This window comes from Psammomys obesus, unplaced genomic scaffold, assembly GCF_907164565.1.
Source record: "Psammomys obesus unplaced genomic scaffold, mPsaObe1.curated_primary_1811, whole genome shotgun sequence".
Lineage (NCBI taxonomy): Eukaryota > Metazoa > Chordata > Mammalia > Rodentia > Muridae > Psammomys > Psammomys obesus.
This window is the reverse complement of record NW_026592666.1, coordinates 2914584-2941953: the sequence shown is the minus strand read 5'-3', so window position 1 is coordinate 2941953 and position 27370 is coordinate 2914584. Positions and strand designations below refer to the sequence as shown.

Genomic DNA, 27370 nt, shown 5'->3' with positions numbered 1-27370 from the left:
TGTAGCCACCTTCCAAGTGCTCAGATCCTACTTGTGTCTTGGGCTTATCCAGGTAGTACAGGCATAAGGGAGCAGAGCTACTACACAGTGACAGTGAAGCAAATGGAACAAAGGAACTTATTTACTGGCTGTAGTGTGGTCCACAATCTTATAGAAAAGACTTCAGGGAGCAAACCTTTAGCTAAATTCACTGAACACAAGTGCTTGTTTATTTTTACTGAAACCTTATTCGTAAGTGAAGTGTGGATGGTTAATGGTGATGTTTTCACTTTTCATCGTGATACTCATTCTTATAGGCTGTGTAGGGCAGAAATTAAGGTTCCCCCCAGGAGCAACTGTCTTAATTGGGGTTGGGAAGGGGATCATGCGAACCTCATTCACTTCCTATACAAATTGTCTCATGAAATACTGAGGAATTCCTATCCATCCATTTCAGTGGCTCATTTTTTTCAGGTCAACTACTCTTACTTTCATTATAATTTCCTGAAAAAAATTGTTTGCCTCCAAGGTTTCAATCATTTTGATAAATTACATTTTGGTCAGTAAATTTGATAAATCCCTTCAAGGGAGGATAAGTTTTATTTTGGGCCTTGGATCTGGTGCTTTAGACCTCTGTTAACACAGTATATCATGGTGATCAGGAAGCACAATGGCAGAAAGAGGGCTTGCTGTTGGTGTCACTGTATCTCTTTCCCCTTTCAGAGACATATTGAATGATTTGTCTTATTCCTTCTTAAAGGCTCCTGGCAGTACCATGGACTGGCAGGCAAGCCTTCAACATGGACATTTAGGGGACTCCCCAGACCCAAACTATGACAGTTACTTTGTCTGACTGTAGCGTTTTCTTGAATATGAATACATCATTGTAGATTTGACTTGATAAAATGAGATTGCTGGGGATTTTCTGATCCTCAGTGCTGGTGGAATCAGAGAATGCTCAGTCCTAACTCTTTTGTCTTGATTTTGCCAAGTCATGCATTATTATATGAGAAAGAATTATTCACCTACGTGTAGTGACTGCACACCTTTAATCTCAGCACTCTGAAGGCAGAGGTAAGTAGATCTCCGTAGGTTTGGTCTACATAGACAGCCAAAGCCATGCAAAGAGATCTCATCTCAAATAAAACAAAACAAAGAATTATTCAAATCAGAATGTTGGGGTCCTTAAGTCATCTTGAGAACATTTCTGCCTTTTGAAATAAGACATCATTTTAGTTGTTTCTATTAAATGTGCCAGATTGGTTTCTCTTGCCACAATAATGGTATATAGTCGAAATGTGCCCCCAAATTTAGTTTCTATGTCCTAATAGTTCTGGAAAGAATTTCACTCTTTATAAGAGTAAAGCCCTGTTTGATAACAGGAGTTTATATACTCAGCAACTGGGAGGTGGAGGCAAGATTGGAAGTTCAAGGTTATACTCAGCTACTGAGAGAGTTCAAGGTCAGATTAGGCATCAGTGAGGCTGTCTCAAACAACAAATAAGCAAACAAGCAACAACAACAACAAACTTGAATCCTGGTGACATAGCTCAGGGACAGAGAGCTTGTCAAGAATGCACTTGGCAGTGTAGAACAAAAAAGTTAAAAACCTATTTAAAAATTACATTGGTGGAAACAGTAAGACCGCAGTTACAGCTGGCTGAAGAATCTGGGCTACAGGCCTCCAGTTCTACCAGATAGAATTCTTACCGTTCCATATGTGGAGGATTTGTTAAGCTAACACATTCCAAAAGGTTTTATTTGTTACTCTGGTTGCTAGGTCAGATACAAAGGTGGGTAAGGTTTGGCTCTTTAGCAAGGCTGAAGTTAGCCTAAAAGAAAATGTCGTTAGGCTATTGGATCAGCAACATTCCAAATTGAATGTCCTCAGTCAAGTTTTTGTCAGTGTTATCAGTCTGTGCAGAGAGCTGCTTTCCAGGAATTCTCCTTTGCAGCAAACACTTAAGATTATATATAGAACTAACTAACTAACTAACTAACTAACTAACTAACTAACTAACTAACTAACTAACTAAGGACTAAGTAGGCATTTGTTGGATTTCAAAATAATTTTGAACCTAATACTTGTGTTACTTCACAGACACTTCTGTTTTTTTAAAATTCCAATTTTAATCCATTTATATTTGCTTAAGCAGTTGGGCTGCCAGCCTTTCTGAGACCTACCTATAATGCAAGCTTCCAGTGTTGGTTATTACTCTCGTGGGTGTTGCATAATAAATGTTCCTATTGATAGACCTCTTTATTTCCTACTGGATACCAGCAGGGAACATGCTTCACTAGCCTTGGGATGAGATGGCGTTTGGGGTCAATTTGAGAACACCTGTGCTCACTCCATTTGAAGAGCTTGGTATAGACAGGGGCCTTGAAAAGCTTCTAAGCGGTATAATTTGTAATTTGAAGCTATGTCAGCAAGTACCTCCAAAAGAATGACAAGTTTCCAGGAGTGAAAAATACATACATTAAGTCTATGAAAGGAGTTATTTTTTTCAATCTTTCTACTCACTTTTGTGACAGATCCTTTCTAGGCTGGAAGTCAAGCCCAGAAACAGTTATACTGAAAACTTACACTGTGAATTGCTGTGACCACATGGGTAATTTGAAGAGAAGGAACCACATAGCGGCCATGGTTCACTTTTCTGTATGGGTTTAGTGACAATTCTATTCTTTCTCATTACACATACATACTTGTGCTCTTTTTTTGTTTGTTTGTTTTCTTTTTCGAGACAGGGTTTCTCTATGGGGAGCCTTGGCTCTCCTGGACTCGCTTTTGTAGACCAGGCTGGCCTGGATCTCACAGAGATCCTGCCTCTGCCTCCCAAGTGCTGGGATTAAAGGCATGCACCACCACCACCTGGGTCATACTTGTGCTCTTGTTGGACATCACGCAGCCTCTCTCTGCTTCTGAAACTCTGGCCATGGATGAAATCTTAGCCTCTTTCTGCTCTGAATTGGCATAAAGGATTTTTACAGTTTCTTTCCCTTCTGTAATTCTAATTTTTAATTCTAGTTTTCTATTAGTGGTAAAATGAACAACTACAGTTGTTTTCTGTGGATGACACATAAGAGAAATCTTCCCTCACGGAGTCTTTTCTTATTGTTGGAGAATGAAAATTTGCCAATTTCCTAGATCGTGATTATGGAAATCAGTTTTTACCTTTGAAAAGGGAGGTTTTCAGTGTTGAATTTAAAAGCAACTTGGAGTGTAGATTTTATGTGTGTATGTGTGTGGAATGTAATTGAACTGTGCTCAGGTTATGAGCAACAGTATTTCTGCAAGGAAAATCAAGGATGGGATGGATAGAAATAGAATCTGTCTTTTCCCCCACCCCCTTTTAAAAAGAGCTTATACAAGAATCCCACCCAAAGAAGAAAAAAGTACCAAATATTTCACCATATGAGAGAGTTATTCAGGCCAGTGAGAAGCCTGCTTGGATGTGGAAACCAGATGGTCTTCATTAGCCAGAAACCTTAAAACGACATAAATCCACAGATGGAGCCAAGCTATGGATCCATGCCCTGTCTTGCCAAGCTGGACTTCTTACCCAGGGAAACAGAGGGCTCCTTGTTCAAGCCCCTCTTAGCTGGGTCTGGGGTGAAGAATGCTGCCAAACCAGTTCTATAAGGAATTTTGATCTTGATAATGAAAAGGAGAGAAAGTTCTTGGAGAAAAGGAACACCCTGTTTGAAAGACAGAAAGGGGGCTTGTTCCAGAAGCTGCCTCTTCCCTTCATTGTAAACTGCAGCAGCTGTGGGCGGTGGCTTCCTCCACACTCACCCTTTGCAGATCATTCCAAGTTAAGTCCACATGTTCACCTTTATTTTCATGGTGTCGATTTAAGACCAGCTTCTAGCTACAGTGCTGTTAGGGGAGTACATTGCATTTCTTTGCTCTCTGTGTTGTGGCTTGGGGAAAAAATGTTTTCTCCGATAGCAACAGTTTGTTTTCAGAAAGTTTGGCAGTGTTTTTAAGGGCAATGTTTATGTCACTCTAGTTCAGCATTCTCTGAAGTGGTCTCTTGCTTTTGAAACCATGGATGAGCACCCACTGTTTTAGCTGGTCATTTTGTTTGTTGGCACTGAACACAGCTTTCCCATGGGAAAATATCTCTAGTTTCAGGATGCCAGTGACAATCCTTACAGGTTACATGGAGTATTTTTATATTAGGCCTCCCCAAAGCTCCATGAAGCATGAAGGGCCACCTATATAGAGGGTTTCAGTACTTACTGCCTTACATTTCTGAAAAAAATAACTTGATGGTGTTAATCCCAGTGGTCGAGAATAAGAACATTACCACAGTTTTTAAGTTAAATTTGAAGCAAGCATTTTAATTAAATGCTGGCCAGGAAGATGGACTCTTGCCAGGTCCGTTTCTGGGTTCCCAGAAAATGGTGAGGAGTCACATTTTGCAAAGGCCTAAAAAGGCAACCCCATAAGGCGCCCGTATTTCCATCAAATCCGATCAGGTGTAAGCATATATCCTGACCTACTTCCTGCTTGCCAACCTTCCAGGGACAAGCATACATTCTTAGGTATTTCCTGCCTACTTAAACAATTGCCTGGTGCAACTGAGCCAAACAAACTTGGGTAGGGGAGCATTTCAGGAAGTATCTGTCCTTGGGCAAGGGCCTTACAGGTTGGAGGTATTTTTGTCTTAGGCTCAGTAATTAAAACTTAAAATGTAACTGTGGCCCTCACAATCGTTTAGATTAAGTATTTATTCCACTGATCATATTCCCCTTTTACTAAGCTGCATCTGTTTCTTTTCTATGTAGGGAGATATTTTTAAAAGTCTGGAGCAGATCTTCCAATTGACTTTGAGAGCACAAATCTGACAGCAAATATATTCTAGGATCCAAAGATTTTAATTTCATGAATGTTCATACTATTAGACCCTAAGTAGAACATTGCATGGGGTTTCTTAAGTTTCATCTTAGAGGCTTTGTTCAAGAAAAAGGGTTTGAATAAACCTGTTGGGACTGATGTGGGACAGCAAGGTATTATGTCCTGTGTGGCCCTATTATCTGATGGTACTCTTGCTTGGTTGCTGAGGCCGGGTTGCCCCTAGCAACCAGTGGACAGATGAGGATGCTGTGGATTGTCTTTTGTTAATTAACTGACCGAAGGATATTTTACTTAAAACTCATGCTTTGTAGGTGGACTACAGGAAGAATCAAAAGGCTTCTGGTTCAATTTGTGTGTTTGATCTAATCACTCTAGTCAGTATACAGCTGCTGTTGCTTTGGAAAAGAATTTTCCATGAGAAATACATTTTTTTTCTTTTAAGTACACATTTTTGAAAGGAAGCAAGATGTTATACATAAAACCAATTCTACAGTCTTAATTCAGTAATTTACCATAATATTGGAGGATTTTGTAATTTGTAATTTTGTAATTTGTAATTAAACTGGAGTTTAAGTTCCCAAACTGGCTCTACTTCGTGGAAGCACAGCATGTTGGTTAAAGCCTTCTCTGTATATTTACTTTTGTAGTTAATATTTGTATCAGTTGCTTTCCTTATTGCTGAGACAGAACATCTGCAAAAACAACTTAGGTAAGGAAAAGGTTGTCCTCTCTTTGAGGGTACCATCCATCACAGTGGGGGAAGTCATGGCAGCAGGAGAGTGAAGTGCTGGCTGTGTCGAATATATAGTCAGGAAAAAGAGAGATGGATGTTAGGGATCAGTTATTTCCCCCTTTTCATTCTGCCTGTGACCCCAGCCTATAGAATGATGCTGTTGATGTTCAGGGTGTCTGTTCACTCTAAAGTTAAACCTGTGGGAAAACTCTCACAGACACACCCTGAGGTATGTTTCCATGGAGATTCTAACCCAGTCAAGTGGATGATGAAGGTTAACTACCACTATATTAAATCCTCTTGGATAGGAAACACGAGAAGAAGGAAAGCATGAGTTTTCTAGTCTAAGCTCACTTTGTTGAGCTCATGACGCAGTCAGGTAATTACAGGGTCAGTTTATTCGAAGAGCTGTGGAAAAGATTGGCACTCTTTGTCAGCATATACACACGTATTATACAAATAGATGGTGTGAAAATAGTTGTAAAAGTAAGATGGGGGGATGACATAGGGAAGTGTAGAAGACAGAAAAGGACATTCAGGAGTCACACTTAGGAAAACAAAGCAGAATTTATAGATTTAATTAAAAAAAATAGACCAGGTAGCATGAACACTTGTCCCATTTTTGATAAGGATTTGACTGGTTTTAGCTTCTGGGTCTGTACAATATGAGGCCTATAACTAGCCAGTCATGGATGTTGGGGCAGAGGCCTCCTGTGGTCTAGGGTCCAACATTTCTTTGCTGAGCTATTGGTAACTGATGGATTGTGTGAGAAGGGGAGAAAGAGAAGATAGTCATTGCCTTCAGTTATGCATCATGCTGTGAGCCAGCAGGCTACAGTGGCTAGTTCCAAACCCATGGCTAGGGGTTTCTGGTTAATTTAAAATTAATGGGGAATAAAGCAGAGCAAAGAAGCACGAATGTGGGGAAGAAGCTTGTAGAGAGGAGGAGACATGACAAGTGTGGGTGGGTTTTGGTTTGGGTTTCTAGTGCTGCGAAGAGATACTATCGCCACAACAACTATTATAAAGGAAAACATTTAGTTGGGGCTGGCTTACAGCTTCAGAGGTTTAGTCCATCATCATCATGATTGGAAGCATGGCAGCACACAGGCAGACATGGTGCTGGAGAAGGAGCCAAACGCTCTACACCTGGTTTGGCTGACAGCAGGAACAGAGAGTGACATTGGCCTGACTTGTGTATTTGAAACCTCAAAGCCCTCCCCGAGTGACACGCTTCCTCCAATAAGTCCCCACCTCCTAATAGTGCCACTCCTTGGTGACCAAGCATTCAAATCTATGAGCCTATGGGCCCATACCTATTCAAACCACCACAGGGGTGAGAAAACACACTACGTACATGCAGTGGGAACAGGTGCTCAGGAAATCCTCCTTGGTTTTTCAGATGGGTTTTAACCTTTGAGAGGCAGTGAGGTCAGTGGTGAGAATGTAAACCAGATTACAGGGTTTAAGGAGCAAGTGGATAGGACAGTGAGATGGCTCAGCAGGCAAAGGCACCACTAAGTCTGATAACCTGAGGTTGATTCCCTGGGACCCACATGGTAGAAGGAGAAGCTTCATATACAAGTTGTTTTTGAATCTCAATGTATTCACTAGGGCTATTGTCCACCCTCCTCCACAAACACCGCTTACCCTCACATAACACAAAATAAATAAATACAAAACAGACAAACAGGGCAGAGAGGCTGGGTTGGATTTACTGCTTGCTTTGTACATACAGGTTTGCATGGGGAAAAAGCCATGGTCATTCAAGGCTTTGTTCTTCAAACATTCAAAGCTGTTTCTATCCTATAGCAATAGGCTGTATAGTCACCAAAGAGACTGGCCCACAAGCCTTAAATACAGACTGTCTGGCCTTTGCAGGAAGCTCTCTGACTCCCTACTCTACAGAACAATAGTGTGGAGGGCAGTGAGGAAGGGTTTTTGGTTTCTCATTTGCTATGTTCAAGAAGAGCTCAGAGGCTGTTGATGATGCACTGGAGAAAAGCAAAATGGGTCAGTGTTTCTTGCTGTGTGACAGGTTACCTCAAACCTAATAGCTTAGACAACAAGCAGTTATGATTTCAGTTTCTGAGAGTAAGGAACTTAGGAGTATTCTGTAGGTGGCCAGATGAAAGTGTCATTGAGGTGTGGGTTAATTCCAGCTTGCTGGTGTGGTCCTAAAGGATGTCTGAGCTTCTTACATGGATTAAGCTGAGACAAAGTTATATTATATAAATGCAGGTTTATTAGGAGTAGAGCAGGAGGGGGAGAGGGAGGGAAAGAGGGGTGTAGCGCTTGCAGAAAGAAGGGAGAAGATGAGGAGAGACACAGAAAGAGACTGAGAGGAGAGCAGATGAGAGAGAAGGGGTGGGGGAGGAGAGGAAGGGCAGAGAGAGGGAAAAGGGGAAAGGAACCAAAATGTCTGGACTATATCGTGAAGGGCCTCTGAGAAAGGGGAAGCCCCACCCCTAACTGGAGAGGAGGGTACACCAGCCAGGCCTGCAGCAGGTAGGGCCCTAACACTACTGCCCAACTCCAACCTTAATGTCTTGACCTTGCACATCACCATTTCTGCCATGATCTGTTTGTTGCATAGACAAACTGTAATGCATTGTGGGAAGGGACTGCCCACGATCATGATTTCCAGGAAGGGGGCAGGATCATAGGAACTTCCTTGGGCCTTGACTATCACTGGAGAATATTTGTTATTTAAATTTTCTTTTTGGAAACAACCCAGATGTCTATCAATGGAGGAATGGATGCAGAAATTGTGGTATTTTTACACAATGGAATATTGCTCAGCAATCAAAAAAGAGGAAATCATGAAATTTGCAGACAAATGGTGGGATCTAGAAAAGATCATTCTGAGTGAAGTATCCCAGAAGGAGAAAGACAAACATGGTATATACTCGCTTATATAGACCTACAAGATAGGATAAACATAATGAAATCTATACACCTAAAGAAGATAATCAAGAAAGCGGACACGGGGTAAGATGATCAGTCCTCATTTAGAAAGACAAATGGGATGTGCATTGAACATATGACAGGAGTCTACCGCAGAAGGCACCTGAAAGACTACGTAGCAGTGTTTCAAAGCAGATACTAAGACTCATAACCAAACCTTCGACAGAGTACAGGGAGTCATAGGAAAGAAGGGGAGTTAGTATGATGTGGAAAGGATAGGAGCTCCACAAGGATCTAATATATCTGGGCACAGGATCTTTTCTGAGACTGATACTCAACCAAAGACCATGAATGGTTCTAGGTTATAACCTCTGCTCAAATGTAGCCCGTAGTAGCTCAGTAACCAATTTGTTTCCCATAGTAAGGGGAACAGGGACTATCTCTGACAGGAACTCAATGGCAGGCTCTTTGACCCCCCCCCCCGGGGAGGAGCAGTACTGTTAGGCCACAGAGGAGGACTTTGCAGCCAGTCCTGAAGATACCTGATAAAAGAGGGTCAGATGAAAGGGGAGGAGGTCCTCCCCAATCATTGGACTTGGAAAGGGACAGGGAGGAGATGAGGGAGGGAGGGTGGGATTGGGGAGGGAATGAGGGAGCAGGATACAGCTGGGATACAGAGTTAACAAAATGTAACTAATAATTAAAATAAAATTAAAAAAAAATTCTTTGCAGAAGGAAATGCAATCTCCTGCTTTTGTGCTTGCAAAGGGGTAGTGCCCACAACCTGACCTGTGGTATCGTAGAGGAAATAGAGGGGGAAAGGGAGATTTTGAAATTGAGGGTGAATTTCTTTGGATAAACTATTCACCAACTTCCTGTTAAAAGTTAACTTCTAAGACACCAAGTCTGATAAGAGTGGGGACCTCTGGGACAGAAGCAGACACAGCGGGGATGCAGTGAGGTTGACATTTAATGTGAGCCTCACCTTAACCTCCGCTCCAGGGATTGACCCACAGGTGTCAATCTGATTATGATTTGACTTTCTTTAACTTCCTTGCCATGTTATTTCTCATCTATTTATTTCACTAAAATTGGCAAGATTTACATTTTGCTCCATAAGACCCAAGCACTGAATTTCTTTTTAATTTCTCATGTGAGCTGTTATGTTCAAGTTCATAGAACAGTCTGCTTTGGGGACATTCTGTTTGTAGAGGAATTTTAATTCAGAACATGGCTGCTCTGGCAGGAGATTACATCCAAAGACCTAGGTCTGTGTGATCTGGCTGGAATACAGATACACCTTTAATCCAGGAGACAAAAGCAAGCAGATCTGAGTTCAAGGTCAGCCTGTATAGAGCAAGTTTCAGGTAGAGAAAAGCTTAGATCCAGGCTTGGTGGTTCACACCTTTAATCCCAAATAATGAAGGTAAAGTTAGTTTGTAAAAGAAAGCATCCATATTTGCAACTGATGTCTAATTGAGTGGCAGAAAAAGTGACAGACAAATCAGAGAAGATTTGACAGAATAGGATATGCACAACTCTCAATGAGAACAGGGACGAAAGGGAAGCTACTTAACGGGCACAGAAAGAAGAGGCAGTTTTACCAGGCCAGTAATGGAGAGACAGTTGCAGAAAGAGACAGAGAGAGAGAGAGAGAGAGAGAGAGAGAGAAGACAGAGACAGAGAGAGGTGAAGCCTGAACAAGGAGAATGAGAAGCAGCCAGGAGATTAGAGAAGATTGTTGGAATTAGTTTGAGACCAAGCAGAGCAATTCAGAGGCCAAGAGAGAAGCCAGAGTGAATTAAAGTCAGCTGGGAGTAGAGTTTGAACCAGAACAGCTGAGTTGAACCAGCCAACCCAGAGCTCAGAAAGAACAAGAAAGGATGAGCTTATTCAGCAGTAAGTCTCAGAGGCTGAAAACATTCTAGGCCTACGTCTAGTCCTACATTAGATTGTACAGAGGCCAAAGTCTTCCAGGACTAGGCCTAGATTAGCAGACAGAGGCAGTAAGCCTCCGAGACAACTGAAACAGATGAATAAAAATTCTTTTTACAACTTTGCATCTGGTGGAAAATGAAACTTCCAGTTTTCTGGCAGTGGTGGGAAATGGCAGGGGGGTCCTTTGGAAGTGTTGAGGGGTCTCAGCTGCTCAGTAGTTGGTCTGACCTTGTGACCCCAGCTGTGTTTAAAGGGCCTAATCACCCGGTGCTAGAGAGACAAAGATTAATGTGGACAGGTTCCAACAGACCCACCTCCCACTGTGGGTTCAGTCTACAACCTGCGTGTTTGTTTGATTTGTTAGGGATGAAAATCCTCTGCTGTGGGCAGACAAAATACCCGGATGGACAGATGTTGTTTCCATGTCACATTTCTTTTTCCTCTTTTTAAAATTAACTTTTTTTTTTAATATTAGTTACAGTTTATTAACTTTGTATCCCAGCCGTAGCCCCGTCCTTTATTCCCTCCTATCCCCACCCTCTCTTCCTTATCTTCTCCCTACCCCTTTCCAAGTCCACTGATAGAGGAGGACCTCCTCCCCTTTCATCTGACCCTAGCTTATCAGATATCTTCAGGCTCCTTGTCATATTTCTGTGGAGGGAAATGTCCTAAACCGAATCTCTCCATTTTAGCAATTTGATACCATCCCTCCCCCTTCTCCCTCTTCCATATTCCTTCCTCCTCTCCTCTCCCTTCTAATTCTTCTGTAAATAGTTTTTGGGATTAATTCCAGTTATGGTGTCACCCAAGAAGGGACTGTGGGCGTGGCTACTGAGTCTCCCTGGGGTTCAGGTCAGTTCCTCAGCATAGGGGTTTCACTGGGGCGGAAGTACATTTGTGTGTCTTTTGATTACTTAGTTTTCAGTAGTCCTTTTCCTTGTGTGGGCTTAGGTTTTGTTTTGGTTTTTTTGTTTTGTTTATGTCTTGCAGAACCTTATTTCCACATTTTTTTTTTTTTTCTTTTTAAATCTAACTGGGCAGGATGGTAAAGTTGTAATCACAATACTGAAGGATGAAGGCCAAAAAGATCACAATTTAGAGACCAGTCTCGGCTACATAGGATGGAAGGATCACCTATTCACAGAAGGACTGTATAATACAGAAAGCACACTTTTTGTTAAAGGAGCTCATTAGGCAGGTGGGCCTTCTGGAAGGGGATCCAGTATTTTACAAGGTCTCTACCATGATACACCCAGAGTTTGTTTCCAGTCTCTGACACTCATTATTTGTGACCTGAATCTCTCTTTACTCTGGTATGATGTGAATCATCACTTTCTGGATATTTACACACTCTGATTGAACAAACTTCCTATGGAATCTTAATGAAGAAGTGCTGCTGTTCAGTTGCATTAATTCCTGATGATGGAATTCCTGATTTGATTCAAACAATTTTAAAAGATACATTGTTTCAGAACTTCTAAAACATGTTTAGAAAGTTTATGGCTGCAATACTTTTCAAAGTCTTATGAAATGGCATACTGCCTCCAATGGTCAAAGCAAAGAGCTTGCTTTTGAGTTTAGGGACAGCAGGTGCTCTGCTGAGCTCTGGATGAGATGTTGTTTCCTCGAAGTGTGGTAGGAGATGTGGGGCATGAGCCCCCTGTTCTAATGAGCCAAAACAGGGCTGGGAATATAGCTCACTTGGCAAAGGACCTAGAAGTGCTATAATTTACCGTCCATCCCCTAAGCTAAATTAAACAACAATAACAACAAGATGCCCGGTGTGTGCCCTTGTAATCCCAGTGCTAGAATGGCTGAATTCCAGGGGTTTTCTGCACAGCCTGCTCAGCCTCCTTGTCAGGTTTCAAGCAAATGAGAGATTCCCATCTCAAAAGCAGATGGGAAGTACCTGAAGTATAATGTCTGAGGTTGTTCTCTGGCCTTCACTCACATTTTGCGCTCGTGCACGCACGCACACACACACACACACACACACACACACACACATAAAACTGGAGGAAAAAAAATGATGAGAGTGACAAATAGGGAATGTCCTGGGGAAACCAGATGGAATGGTCAGTGTATTTGGTTACATTCCTGAATGTTAATTCTGCAGGGGAATTTTCTAAGAAAACTCAAATATAAGCTGGGCATAGTGGCACATCCCTGTAATCTCGGCACTCAGGAGGCAGAGGCAGGTAGATCTCCGAAGTTAAGGTCAGCCTGGTCTACACAGTGAATCCCAGGCCACCCAGGGATACGCAGTGAATTCCAGAACAGCTGAGGCGTCATAGAGCGACCCTGTTTCCAAACAACAACACCACCACCTAGAAATGAACAGAAGCTCCCTGAGATGAAGGCACCTGTTCAGCAGTGAGACACGTAGATGACGACTTGCTGTCAGTGCTGAGAAGTGGTACATAGTGCCGCCTCTGGTCATCAAGCAGTGACTGGCCCTGTGTTGTGTGTGAGCAGCTAAGAGTTATGGGAATGTGGATTCTTCCACAGTGGCTGTATCTATTTTAGAAACCCCTCTTTATTGTTAGAACCTTTCAGGGGATCTTGCACAATCTTTTGTGGGAAAACTGAAAGATTTTGGAATGAACAAATGTTGAATTCAGTGTTCTTAGTATCTTCCTTTAAATACTCTGGTGTTAAAGAATGGGCTTTCTTCTATAGTTTATTTGCCATGTCTGTACAATTTGTATTACTCAACCTAACGATGCTGAAGGAGGGGTGGTGTATATGGCTGAAGATCACTAGGTATGATTGTCTCATTCTGTTTTTCCTGGAGCTGTGGATCCTGTTACTAACTGGGACTTCTTTATTCTTTTAGGTGCCCACCGATGGCAATGCCGGGCTGCTAGCAGAACCCCAGATTGCCATGTTCTGTGGTAAACTCAATATGCACATGAATGTGCAGAACGGGAAGTGGGAGTCAGATCCATCAGGGACCAAAACTTGCATTGGCACCAAGGAGGGCATCCTGCAGTACTGCCAAGAGGTAGGTCCTGAACAGCGCCCCTGTTCTTGTTGGGTCATGTCCATTCATTGTAAATAGTAATACTTTGTATTCATATTTTCTCTCCGATAGTAAAAAAAAAAAAAAAATCTGAGTTCCTAATGATCCACTGTACCATTAGTGCATTCATTTGCTTTACCTTATAGTTTGCCCAGTTACAAATTGTGCTGTGTTTTCTTAGTTTAATATGTTCTGCCATAGCTGTTCGATAAAGGCAGTATTTTGCTTTAAAGTATTAGAATTAATATTTTTCTCAACCACATTGATATATTTTAGTTCATTTGTAAATTGATCTTTTTCTGGTTTTTCTCTCGGTTAATATTGTATCTTTGGAATTAACTCTAAAAAGTCCACGAAAAGATATTTCTACTTCATCCCTTGTTGATACACCTTTTTATTATTTAAAAAAATAATAATTTTATTTCATGTATATGATGTTTGGCCTGCACGCGTGTCTGTGCACATGTGAGGCTGGTACCAAGGAGATGCCAGAGGGGGTTGTCACAGCTCTTGGAACTAGAGTTACCAAAGTACAGTTGTGTGTTGTCACATGGGGACTGGGAGTAGAAACTGACATGTTTCCTTTTCTGAAATGCCTGGGCTTAAGTATTTTGGACCTTATAGAATTTGGAATTTTGAGGGTTCATAATGAGCTGCTTTGTGGATGGGACCCAAGTGAATATGAAATTCTTAGGTATACCTCACACACACAGCCTGAAGGTCATTTTATGGAGTAATTTTAGTGTTCCTCCATTTAGGCTGCAGCCCGTCACATGAGTTCAGATAGGAATTTTCCGAATATAGATTCAGAGCAGTTCTCAAAATATGCCCAGTTTTGGAACATTTCAGATTTCATGTTTGGACCACAGATGCTCAGTTTCCATTTACTTTTCCTTTTTCACCAGCTCTTGAGAACAGTCAACAATTGTTGTCAACTGCTTGTCCTACCATGATATGTGGTATTAGGAGTTATTGCTCCCTCTAGCTACCGCTCTGTACCCTTTCTCTTCCCCAGCTCCCAAAGTCCTAGCAACTACTATTCCAATAGATTTTAAGAAAGGCTGGACACATGCTTAGTCCATGGTGTTCACTTTTGTCTGTTTTTGATGAATGGCTACCAGTACCTGTGAATCATCATGAAGACCTGTGTTTTCCGAAATAACCGCATGTTTTTAAACCTTTGAATATTGTTCCTACAAAAGTTACTTTCCTTGACCCTGGAAACAGACCCCACTTTCTTCTGCACTTATTTCGGTATTGCCAGGGTAGCTTCATTTTTTTGTTTTGGTTTGTGGTTTGTGCAGGGCTGGGCCACAGAGTGGTTCTTTCCACTCCAGGCTGCCTGCTTGTGGGTAGCCATGACGGAGGAGCCAGAAAAGGCCTTTGGCCTTTTTATTCCTTTTCGTACCATTTGTCTACCTTTGCTCACCACCTGCAGGCCATTGAATTAAGAAAGGGCTAAACTGTCTGGGTTTTTTGAGCCTTTTTAATGAATTTGATCTGCATTCTAGAACAATGACAAGTCACTGAACCAGTTTATTAGCTTACGTTTCGAAGAAGAGACCAGGTTTGAATTTCAGAGTTAGCCCTATCCTGTATCAGTGTAGAACATTTCAAACACCTGACTCCCCAGCCCATGTGATGGAGTCTCCAGTCTCCATACTTTACCTGTGTGATTGGCACCAGCCTAGTTTGCAGGTTGAGCTCTTGAAATGTTGGCCAGTCAAATGTATACTGTTAGCTTAAATGCTGTATTTCGGAAATTTAACATTTATAAAGACCTAAAATACACATAGCTTTCATTTTGAAATGACTGTATTATGTGTCATAAGTATGTTACGGTGAAATCATATGGGATTCAAGTTGATTTCCCCCTTTGTATTTTTTTTTTCATGAGACTAGAAAAAAAATGTGAACCTCCACTGGCAATGTGTATGTATTTCCACCCAATAGTGCTCGTCCTTGTCCTATGCCACTATGACAGGGCTGTAATCAATTCATGATCCTGTCAGCTGAGAAATAAGAGGGAAATAACAGCTGGAGAGTTCTAACACACTGTCCCTCAGACATTTTTTGGTGGTTTTGACTAAGAATTCTTTGAAACTTTTAAATCACTGTTCAAACTGGGTATGGTGGCTCACTCCTGCTATCCCTACATTTGTCAGTCTAAGCTTTAGCCACACAATGAAATCTTGCCTCAGAGGAACAGATGAGGAGGAAAGAGCTGGCTTAGCAGCTTAGAGCATGGGTTGCTGTCTCAGAAGATACAGGCTTCGTTCCCAAGACCATATGGTGGCTCAGAAACATGGATAACTCTAGTTTCAGGGTTTGGATACCCTTTTGTAGATTGCATGGGTAGCAGACACACATGTGGTACATATACATACATACATGCAGGCAAAAAGATATATATGATATAAGATAAGCAAATGTAAAAAAGAATCTTTAAAAGAAACAAAAAATATTACTAAACTATTTTAATGCATGGAGATGATGTAGGAGCTAGTGGTTCCGTCTCCCTCTTTGAAGCACCTGCCTCTGGATGCCAGGGATTCCCTCCATGTATACCTGCTTTTTAACACGGCTGTGGCTCACGGTCTTAGTACTACAGACTGACAGGGCTAAGGTGATGATATCATCACTTGCAATGCCCTTTGTATTGCTAACAAAGCATCAGCTTTTGGGACAAGGGCTTATGTTCCTCTGACCTGCTTAGTGACCTTTCTGGAAAGCAGCCTGAGGCATAGACCTTAGGGAGCTGTAACATTTAAAAGGAGCAAAGAGAAAGCTATGAAATAGCCAGAGACAGGATAAAAACTAGGGTGTGTCGTGTGCTGTGAGACAAGCTAAGTTAATTGCTAAACAGAGAAAATGATGAGACCATAGTATGTTCAAAAGGGAGTGACTGGAGTATAATTTTTAACAAGGTCAGTTTGTGCCTCTCATGAAAAATGACCATGTGTCAAAAGAGTATTTTCAGTTTACTTATTAAAGAGGAAGAGTGTAAGCTTTTGAAACTGGTTCAGGTTGATTGGATAAATGGAAGTTCTTTGCATGTTTCAGTTGCATGTTCTTGAAGAGGGATCATCCAGAATTATTTCCACAGGGTGGGAAACATTGGTATTACTCACAGTGTCTGTGCCTGGAAGACTGTAAAATCACCATTCATCTCTAATCCAGTCAGAGAAATGTATTCCTGGAATCAAGTCATCTTTATTCCCACTATCTTTGGGAAAATGGAAATCTAATCTGTCTGTCTTTTTCTGGTTGGAAACCTCCTTTTTCTAGGTGTGCTGGTTGTCTTTTTTCTTTGTTTCTCCCTCTTTCTTCTTCTTGCTTTGATAAATATAAGAGCATTACTGATAATAGGGGCAAGTCTAGTTGAAGTAGTTGCTCTAGAATGACATGAACAAGTAAGTGGTGAAGATAAATTTGCATTCTGCGAAAAGACCTAGGCAAAGAGCTCAAGAGGAACTGTGCCAAAGGAAAATATCTTTGCTTTACCTTTTATTTACTTTTTGTTTGTTTGCTTGCTTTCTAATGAGGGCAACTTAAGCTGATGGAGACTGAAGCAAAATCGTCCATCGTAAAACCCAGATGTCTGCATAGGGGGAATATGGCTGTTGTGTTAGACACAGCTAAGTTTCCCAGTAGTTGGGGAGGCTAAGGCAAGAGGACTCCAAGCTGGAGACCATACTTGGCTACATAGTGAGATTCTATGTCCAGAGAGGGAGTGGGGTGAGCCGGAAGAACAGAAGGTGGAAAGAGACTGCTGAGTCCGGTGAGTTTTGAAAAGGGCAAAGGATGGTCTTTTTTCCAAGAAAGGGTTAACTGGGTAGGTTCTGTTACCTAGTGACAAAACCCACTGAAGAACAGCTTGCATGTGTGAAGTTTTTCTCCTACTCAGGGGAAGAATCCTGACCTGACTCCTGTGGTGGCGGAGCTCATAAAGAAAGAGGTCTGGACTAGGTCCCTGAGTGTTGGAACTGAGACCTAGAATTTACAGAGTCATATTTCTTGTGTTAATTCCATTCTTTGTCCTGTTTCCCTCTGCTAAGATGGGCATCCCATGGGGCTCAGGAAGGTGGGAAGCTGGCAGCCAGTGCTTCTGGAAATGGCATTCCAACTTTCTTTTGCTAGGGAGAAGGGTTCTGAGTGGCTTCATGTTGGCCTCATCCCTTTGTATGCTGCTTTCACCGCAGGATTTTTTTTTTCCCTAAGCAGGAGAAAAACTTTACACACACACACTGTTCAGTAGATTTTGTCACTTGGCAATAGAACCTATTCCCTGGCAAAACAAATTTGAGATGCATTGTAATTAAAGGGGGAAGGGATTCTGAGTGGCTTCATGTTGACCACACAGGGAATTGGCACCCGCACCAGGGTACTTACCCATGTGGCTGTATGGTCTGGCAGCCTGCAAGACATGGACGAGTGGCTGCTAACAGAAGAGAGAGAGGAAGGAATGTACAAGGCCAAATAGAATGACCGTGGCCCTATGTACAGTGGGTACAGACATGGGCAGTTGTTTTGGCTGGCACTGCTGGCTGGGATCCACACTGGGTCTTGACTTTAACTGGCACTGGGAAAATGGCAGAGTGGGTGGAGATGTTTACTTGGGACCCGGTATTGTCCACAAGATACCTCATTGGTGTTTAAGGGTGTCCGTTTTACTCTACACACTGTAGCTTATCCTGGTATATTTGATACATAGCTTTCATTTATGATCTGAATTTTTTTTTTCTGCTAAAACACATTTCTTTTGCGTTTGTTTCTCCTTTAACTCCCTGTTTATAATTTAAATGACATTGATTGACTCTTTGCTTGGAATGAGAAGGAAAATAACACTCTTAACAAATTTTGTTAAATTATGATATTTTTATATTTTTCAAGTTACCGTCTTAAGCTCTGTGCTGTCACAGTAATTTCCATGTCATAGATTCTTTTCAGTGGATCTTGTTTACAGTCAATCCTTTCATCAACATTTTAATTCCTGTATTATTATTACTTTGGTGACTTTGACTTAGTCATTCCCAATGATTTTGCTTAGTACCATAAAGGTGGTCTTCTTATTGGCATCTGTCATTGCACAGATTCCTTTAAAGAACCATGCGAAGACCTGGGGAGATTACAGCTTGGTAAATAAAATGTTTGCCTTCTAATCATGAGGCTAGAGTTCCATCCCCATAACTAAATGTAGAAAAGCTAGGTGTGGAGCACAATTATTATTCTAGTGTTGGGGAGGCAGAGACAGGCAACTGGCCAACCCATCTTACTTGGAGCATTCTAGGCTACTGAGTAACCCTTTTTTTTTTTTTTAACTTTTTTTAATTTTTATTTTTTATATTAATTACAGTTTATTCACTTTGTATCCCAGCTATAGCCCCCTCTCCCCTTCTCTCCCAATCCCATCCTCCCTCCCTCATCTCCTCCGAAGTCCACGGATAGGGGAGTTCCTCCTCCCCTTTCATCTGACCCTAGTTTATCTGGTGTCATCTGAACTGGCTGCATTGTCCTCCCTGTGGCCTGGCAAGGCTGCTCCCCCATCAGGGGTCATAATCAAAGAGCCAGCCACTGAGTTCATGTCAGAGACAGTCCCTGTTCCCCTTACTAACAGTCCCTGTTCCCCTTACTAGGGAACCCACTTGGATACCGAGCTGCTATGGGCTACTTCTGAGTAGGGGTTCTAGGTTATTTATATCCATGAATGGTCCTTGGTTGGAGTATCAGTCTCAGAAAAGACCCCTGTGCCCAGATATTTTTGTTATGCTGCTATCCTTGTGGAGCTCCTATCCTCTCCAGGTCTTACTATCTCCCTCTTCTTTCCTAAGATTCACTGCATTTTGCCCATAAACATAAAGTGTGTTTATGAGTCTCATTATCTGCTTTTATACAATGCTGGTTAGAGTCTTTTACAGGCCCTCCATGGAAGGCTCCTGTCCTATTTCCTGTTTACTGAAGAATGGATACAGAAATTGTGGTATATTTACATAGTGGAATACTACTCAGCAATTAAAAACAAGGAAATCATGAAATTTGCAGGCAAATGGTGGGATCTAGAAAAGATCATCCTGAGTGAGGTATCCCAGAAACAGAAACACACACACACATGGTATATACTCACTTATAAGTGGATACTAGACATATAATATAGGATAAACCTACAAAAATCTGAACACCTAAAGAAGATGAATAGAAGGAGGACCCTTGGTAAGACGAACAATCCTCACTCAGAAAGGCAAACAGGACGGACTTTGGAAGAAGGAATAACCCTTCTTACGGAGGGAAAAAAATAAAAAGATGGATGGCACCTGATGAATGACACCCAAAGTTGTCATTTGTCCCCTCTACACATGAATGTATGTGTATATGTGTGCACGCATACACACACAGAAACCATTTCTACTTATTACCAGTAGCAGGACCAAACTGTTATTTTATTTATTTTTGTCTTCTATTAATAATGGTGATTTTATTTTTATGTACTCTAAACTCTCACAACTGAAAAACAGATGTTTTAGAAGCAGTCTGCTGAGTCAGAGAGACAGTTGTTAGTGTTCTGAGCTAGAGTAGACAGGAGGAGCTGAACTCATGACTGTGACCTCATGTTGACCTTTTGCTAACCAGTTGAACTTTCCTGCTAAATATGTCTTTAAAAGCTTCCTTTCACTGTTTGCTGATGCTTAGCTCAGGGTGGTGCTTTAATATTGATTCTTTGATGGGGAATTAGCTAGTCCATATTCTTTGTTCTCTCTCAAGTCTCTTGACTTCTATTCCTGGCCCTTGATTTGTTTTGGGAATCATTTATAGTGACATATTTGTCCCTTTGGTTCCTTTGGTGCTGTTCTTGGTCAAGGGAAAGAGTCAGGAGAAACAGTAATAACTGAATATTTAACCTCAACTGCTAGGTACATATAAGGCCTTATGAAGTTTGATTGAAAAAATAGTTTTCAAAGCATGGTCTAATTTGCATGTTTGTTTTAGCCATGTGTTTATCCAGTGCTTCAAATGCTTGGTACTTATGCTTCCTTCTGTTCCCCAGTCAAAGCAGTTTTTCTTCTTCACAGTCGTTGCTGAAGTGCATGCCCTGCCTTTTATTTTTATACTTGTTATTAGCTCCATGTAGGTTTTTCCTTCAGCTTTTTATCAAGTACACATTGAGTACTGTTAACCAACTAAATGGTTCTGTGTTCCAAAAGTTCATAGGTTAGGCCAACTCCATTTGGATTGGTTTTGGACACATAGTCATTTAGAGATGACTTGTATTGATGACGTCAGGACAGCAGAGCCCTCTGGTTGGTTTTGATGCCCTTATTGAAACACCGGAGAGCCAACTCTCTTTAGTTGCTTGTACAAAGAGGCCATGTGAAGATGCAGTGAGAAAATAGAAAAAAAAAAAGGCCTCACTGCACCCATGGCGCCTTGGTCTTGTCACCTTCCAAAATAGTGACAAAACAAATTTTCATTGTTTAAGTTGCCCAGGGTGTGGTATTTTACAGAAGCCCTTCAGCCAGGACCCTGTAGGCAAGCGTACGAGAAACCCATGGTGGTGCTAAGAGTGACGTTTCGAAAGGTCATAATTCACAAAGCATTTTATCAGGCAGCCTGAAGCGTGTTGGTCATCATTTGGTAATGCTCGCGGATAGCTTTTGTTTGCATGAGACTGAAGTAGGATAGGAAGACGTGTCTTTATCCTGAGGGAGCCTCCCCTACAGTGCCACCTGGACTTTCCTCCTGAGGAGCCACTTTTTCCCCCCACTGTTAACAGTTTTAAAGTTGTTCGAGAAGAGTTGGGGAGTGTGCAGATTTGCCCTCACTTTATTTACCCAACAAAAATGCAAGTGCTGCCATAGACTTGCCACAGTGGAGAAGAAAATACATAGTGTAGCTTTAAATGCTCAGTTTGGACACAGCAATAAACAATTACATTTGATTTGCAGTCACTATCTTCAGTGACTCTTTGATAGGGGGAAAATAGCCTTTTCGCTGGTGATAGGGGGAAAACAGCCTTTTTGCTGGTCTATAGTAGAAGCAGAGTGCTGATATTATGGGTAGAAAAACAAAACTTGAATATAACTTCAGAAATTACTTATTAGTTTAACTACAGAAAAGCAGCCATTTGCCCTAATGAGCTATTAGAGTATCCTAACAAATTTTATAGCTGAAGAAATGTCAAAATATAAAAAGTCTCAGAGCAAAAAATATTGTGTATTTTCTGTTTGTGCCTCCTACGCACTATGCAGATATATGAAATCATGTCTGTCTATATGACATGGCAGTAGAAATGAAATGTCTACGGGAACAAAGGGAACTGAGGGCCTGTATAGGGTAAGGTAGGGGGAAGGTATGGAGGGCAATATAGTCATTGTACAGTATAAACCTATGTGGAAACTCCTTATGCGTTAGAGTGCCATGTACAATTAATGTACACATTTAGAAATATAAAAACATTAATAATAAAAGAGATCAAAGCTTGGGAATGATATCCCTTTGAACAACATTAACTCTTAGGGACATCAAGATGAGACTTACTAGGTTTCACTGCACTCCTTTCCGGTGAAATGAGAGTTTTGAAAAGTATTGTTTCATTTATACCAAAGGCTTCAGGGTGTGTTCATTTCTACAACTCAAGACTTTAGTTCTTCACATTCAGTACAGTCAAACTTGGCCCATACTGACTAAGGACCACCACAAATAGGATTTAGTGTTAGGTGATGCCTTTCTTGGCTTACAAGGAATGCAAAAATACTCTCACATCAAACTGAGAATGGAATCTAGAAAATGGAGATCATGGGATATAGTACAGAGGGTCTTGATGTTGGACATGGAGACCCGGGATTGAAATCTGAGGTAAGCAGAAGCCATGGGATGTGTTAGTGTGAGTACTTCCTGGTGGGACATTTCAGTGAAGTAGTGTTTCCAAGGGTGGGCTGACTGGGAGAGGATTCAGATTACCAGTAGAGGTGGGGAAATGGATGAGGAAGATCATCCTCTCTGCCAGTTCTGTCAGTCGTCCTGTGACGCAGTACATGAAGTACTGTGATTCATGGCAATCCAGGTACAATGCCTGTCCTGCCTCACAGTGTGTCCTTACTTCATAACTGGGACAGGCGGATCTTATAAGTGCCAGTTGTTAACTGAGAATCCATATGTAAATCATATACGGCCTCGATCTTCCTCTGTTGCCCTCTGGTCTTTATTCAGCGTGCAGAATTCTTGCTAGGCAAAGCTTCCAGAAGATACTGTTAGCTCTGGGAACATCCACTTGGAGCCACCCTCTGGAGGCTGCTGAGGATGTGAAAAGTGTCAAATGTGGTTGGTTAGATGTATGTGCTTGGCTTTGTTTATTTCCTCTACTATTAGATTACCAGCACATTCCTAAGTAAGTTCTTTCAACCGATAACAATGTCTGTGATTGCTTAACCTAGGTCTTCTAAGTGAGAGGTTGCTTTGTGATTAACAGGCCTGCGGAAAAATGAACACCAGTGCAGGAAGAAAAGAAAAAAGCTCAATTTGTGAATTTAACACAGCCATTTCCTTTTCCCTAACCTACTCTAAAATTTATTATATAATCAAGCATGGGATTCCCAGGAAGAGTTATTTTCTGTCTCTGTCTCTCTCTCTCTCTCTTTCTGTGTGTGTGTGTGTGTGTGTGTGTGTGTGTGTGATTCTTCATTAATGTGAAACAATTGTTAAAAGACAAAACAAATTTCTTGTCAATCTAACCATCCTTCAGGGTTCTCTTAGTTTGCTTTCTGCTGCTGTGAGAGAAACTTGGTGAGTAAAGGGTTCATTTCCATTTATGGGTCACACTCCATCACCAAAGGAAATCAAGGCAGGAAGAACTCAAGGAAAGAATCTAGAGCCAGGAGTGGAAATGGAGGCCAGGAGGAGCACTGATTACTGCCTGGCTTGCTCCAGGCTTATGTTCAGCTACCTTTCTTACACAGCCCAGGATCACCTGCCTGCTGGATCAATAAACAACGAAAAAAAAAAAAAAAGCCTCACAGACATGCCCACAGGCTAATGTGATGGAGCCCCATCTCCCCACCCCACCCCCATTAAAACTAAGATTTATTTTTATTTTATGTACATTGGTGTTTTGCCTGCATACATGTCTATGCTAAGGTGTTGGATGCCCTAGAACTGGAGTTATAGATGGCCATCTGGGTGCTGGGAATTGAATCTGGGCCCTCCAGGAGAACAGTCAATTCTCTAGCGTGTCTTTAGTGAAAGTTCCCTCTTCTTGAGTTCCTAGGTTTGTTTCAAATTGACAGCAGATGCTAACTGTTCAGGAGTGTGCTTTATATACTGTTGTTTTGATCTGTTCTCCTTCCAGCTTTGTAAGCTCAAAATCAGCCCCACCAATCATAAGCACAAAACTCTCATAGTTTTGATATTTAAAAGGTCTAAGGGTTCACGTTAAATAGGGTAATTTTAAAATAGATGGATCATAATTTCTGTACGAGTATGGGTATATAATATGCATTTGTGGTCTGTTTAGATTCAAGGATTGCTTGGGACTTAGGGCTAAAGGAGATAAGTTGGACTAAGTATCATAAAATTAAAATTATTGGTAGTGTCTTAGTTTGCCTTCTGTTCTTGAGATAAAACTGACCAAATGCAACTAAAGGAAGAAAGGGTTGATTTCATGTTACACTTCCAGCTCACACTACATCACTGAGGGAAGTCAGGGCAGGAATTCCTGTAGGAACTGAAGCAGGAACCGTGGACTATCACTGTTCACTGGCTTGCTCGCCCTGGCTAGTGCTCAGTCAGCTTTATTATACAACCCAGGACCTCCTTCCTATCTGTGCTTGTACCATCCTCATCAATCAATGGTCAAGACAGTTCTCAGCAGACATGACCATAGGCCAGTCAGATGTGGGCAGTCCTGCCCCTGAGTCCCCTTGTTCCCTAGTGTCTCCCCATAGTGTCAAGTCGACAGTAAGAACTAATGGAGAAAATTGACAGATGTACTAGGCAATGTGTGTACTCATCTGTTTTTGTTTTCATGTCTCTGTCCTGCCTTACATGTTTGACGCTCTCTATTCGCTTTAACTAAGCGCTTTGGAAAGGCAACAACCCGTCAGCCAAAGGAGGCCCCTTCACATTTTGCAGAACCAAGTGCAAATGTGTGGATATAACGGCATATTACTATTCAGTGTCAGAAGCAGAGTGGGGCCAAATTGTTGGGAAGCACACTCTCGCCCTGCAACGTTTTGCCTCCTGCCTCATAGAAGGCATCCTTGTGAAAACACAGGCCAGCTCCCCTCCCCGACATTGCAGGCGTGTTTCATCAGCTGCGGGTTGCCTCTCAGCACCTCATTAAGTTGCAAGCAGAGACCGCTTTTCAGCTTTCATTTCTCTTTCTCAACTAAATGAGATGTTCTGTTTTCTATATCCCCTTCTCATTAGCAGAATTGATGTAGAAAACAATTTAAGATCCCATTTTTCATCAGGTTTTAGAAACTTTAAAAGTGTGTCATTTAAATCAGAAACAGAAATGTGTTCTCTTCCACACACCCTGTCTTGGCTTACACTCCGAAGTTTAAGGGACTGAAAACGTGCTGTTAATATGATCTCTGTGTGTTTAGCTGTTAATGCTCTGATTTCCTCCTCTGTGATGTGTGGCCCTTACTCCTAAGAACCATGTGATGTGCTTGCCCAGGAAATGTTTGCCACAATGTCTGGCATTTGGGAAACCCTTTATTATCATATACATTTTTTTCCTTGAATATATTTTTTCAAAAGCTGAATTGGTTCATTTCAAATGATGGAAAGATATCATGACAAGGCCACCTCTGTATCTTTTCCTTAGATGGCTTTCATTTTATGTATATGAGTTACAGTTCAACCTCAGGGACCACATCAGTTCTGCAAGTCACTGTAAATGAGGTTGCTCATGCCGTTTACTGGCCTTAAACAAAAATGTCCTGAAGTATCACAGGACAAGTATCCACCTGCCTCCTCTCCTTGAGCACTGGGATTAAAGGTGTGCACCACCGCCACCCAGCTACCAATGTCATCATTTAATACGGACCCAAGATGGTTTCCATGCCAACACTTTTCTGGCTTTTGGCATTTGGAATTTTTGCAGTTCTCTTAAAATAATTTTATGTACTAACACTTAAACCTTTAAAGATATGGCATGGCTAAATAGGCCTTTTTTTTAATTTAAACCCTGGTTTTAATTCTTCTAACAGTTTGTCTTCAGCCATGTATTATTTGTGTTAGTCTGTTTTGACCCAAGATGTTGTTAGATGTATAATCTACTACCTCTGCTTACAAGAATAATACAGGGAGGTTATTTTTCTCAAAAAGCTCACAACCAAGTAACTGTTTATAGAATTGTGCTTAGGAGAGAGGTGTCTGATTGCCCAATGAGAGGAAAATTTTTCCATAGTGAATAGTATCAGACCTTAACCAGGAATAACTTTAAATATTTGTCAGACATTTACCGTGCTGGCATAGTGTGGAAGGGACTCAAAGAATCCCACATTACTCCTGCCTGTGCAGCATATGTTGCAGCAGGACAGGAGTTTCGGAGGTAGAGGTAGAGTGTGGTCAATTGCCCAGTGTTGTCAGTGTTAACAGCCATGGGATGAAGTGGTCTGGCTAAGGAAACAAAACGCTTCACGGATGGGCATTAGTGGAACCAGCAAATGAAGTTTGCTTAGTTTCCTTAGTTTCTATTTCTCTAAGGAACATAAAGCTAGTTCTCTATTACATATGAAAGAGGTATATTGAAAAGGTATATTTAGACTCTAAATGCACTTGCTTTGCGTTTCAGAGGCTTAAGAGCTCCTCTGATCCTCACTCTGATGGCAGCTTCTCTCCCTGGACCTCTTCCTATTTTCCTTCCCTGGCTTAGCATCATTATCCGGATGGCCGGTTTACTCACCTCTGCGTGCTCTGGCTTACCCTAATGCCCAACCAAGTATCCTTGTCACCCACTGAGGCCCTGCATATATTCACAACTCTGAAGAGAGACAATACACTTACATTTTGCTTTGGTCTGGCACCAAGTAGCTATGGAGACAGAGTTGTGGAGGTGAACTATAGTTGCCAAATGTCCTCCACCACAGGGGGCTGATGTGCAGCCTCGAGAGTGTTAATGCCTGTGATGGTGAATGCCTGCATCACAGGGTGGCTGCACCAAACAGGATCCTGTGGCTCCTGTGGAGGCAGCACCAGTGGGCGTGTACATATCAAGTACACCAGGCACACCGGTGACGACTGTAGAGCATCCACATGTATCAGATGGGGCAGGGCAGGAGGGCATTTGCAGCATGGTGTGAGGGATCGTAGGTGAGGGTCTGCTTGAAACAGTGACAGCATTTATACAGTGACTGCTCTGTAGTTTAGGCGCAGTAGGAATTGGGCACAGTTGACTTCTCAAGTAGCTGATCCTGTCCTAGGTTTGGCCTTGCTTTAAGGATCAGCAAATATGGTCTTTCAAAGACTTGTATTTAAGGTTTTTTTTTTTTTTAAGTATTTTATTTTATGTGGTGGATGTTTTGTCTGCATGTAAGTGTGTACACCATGTGTGTTCAGTGACGTCAGGTCAGAAGAGAGCATTGGATCCCCTGGAACTGATGCTGCAGGTGGTTTCCAGCCACCATGTTGATTCTGTGAACTGAACCAGGGTCTCCTATCAGATGCAAGTGCTCTTACCTGCTAAAGCCTCTTCCTACCCAACCCCCAGCCTGACGTCATGCATACGTCAAGGCATACTTTGTGTGTAAAGTGCATGCAAATTTCATTCAAAATATGTGGAAATTGAAGACTGAGCCGAAGTTATTCTCTAGCCTCTACACACACGCCATGGCAGACATATGCCAGCAGATATAGGGCTGTACCCATACATGCGTACCTAAACACACACACACACACACACACACACACACACACACACACACACACA

General features: G+C 41.8%; 1 protein-coding gene across 4 annotated transcripts in view; it reads left to right on the top strand.

Annotated features, from left to right (window-relative positions):
* App (amyloid beta precursor protein) overlaps positions 1-27370 on the top strand; it is a 231916-nt gene that overhangs the window by 46950 nt on the left and 157596 nt on the right. For all 4 annotated transcript variants that reach the window (XM_055614811.1, XM_055614809.1, XM_055614808.1 and 1 more), the window contains exon 2: positions 13258-13425. In XM_055614811.1, coding sequence (XP_055470786.1) covers positions 13258-13425 — 168 coding nt within the window. The remainder of the gene's footprint in view (positions 1-13257; positions 13426-27370) is intronic.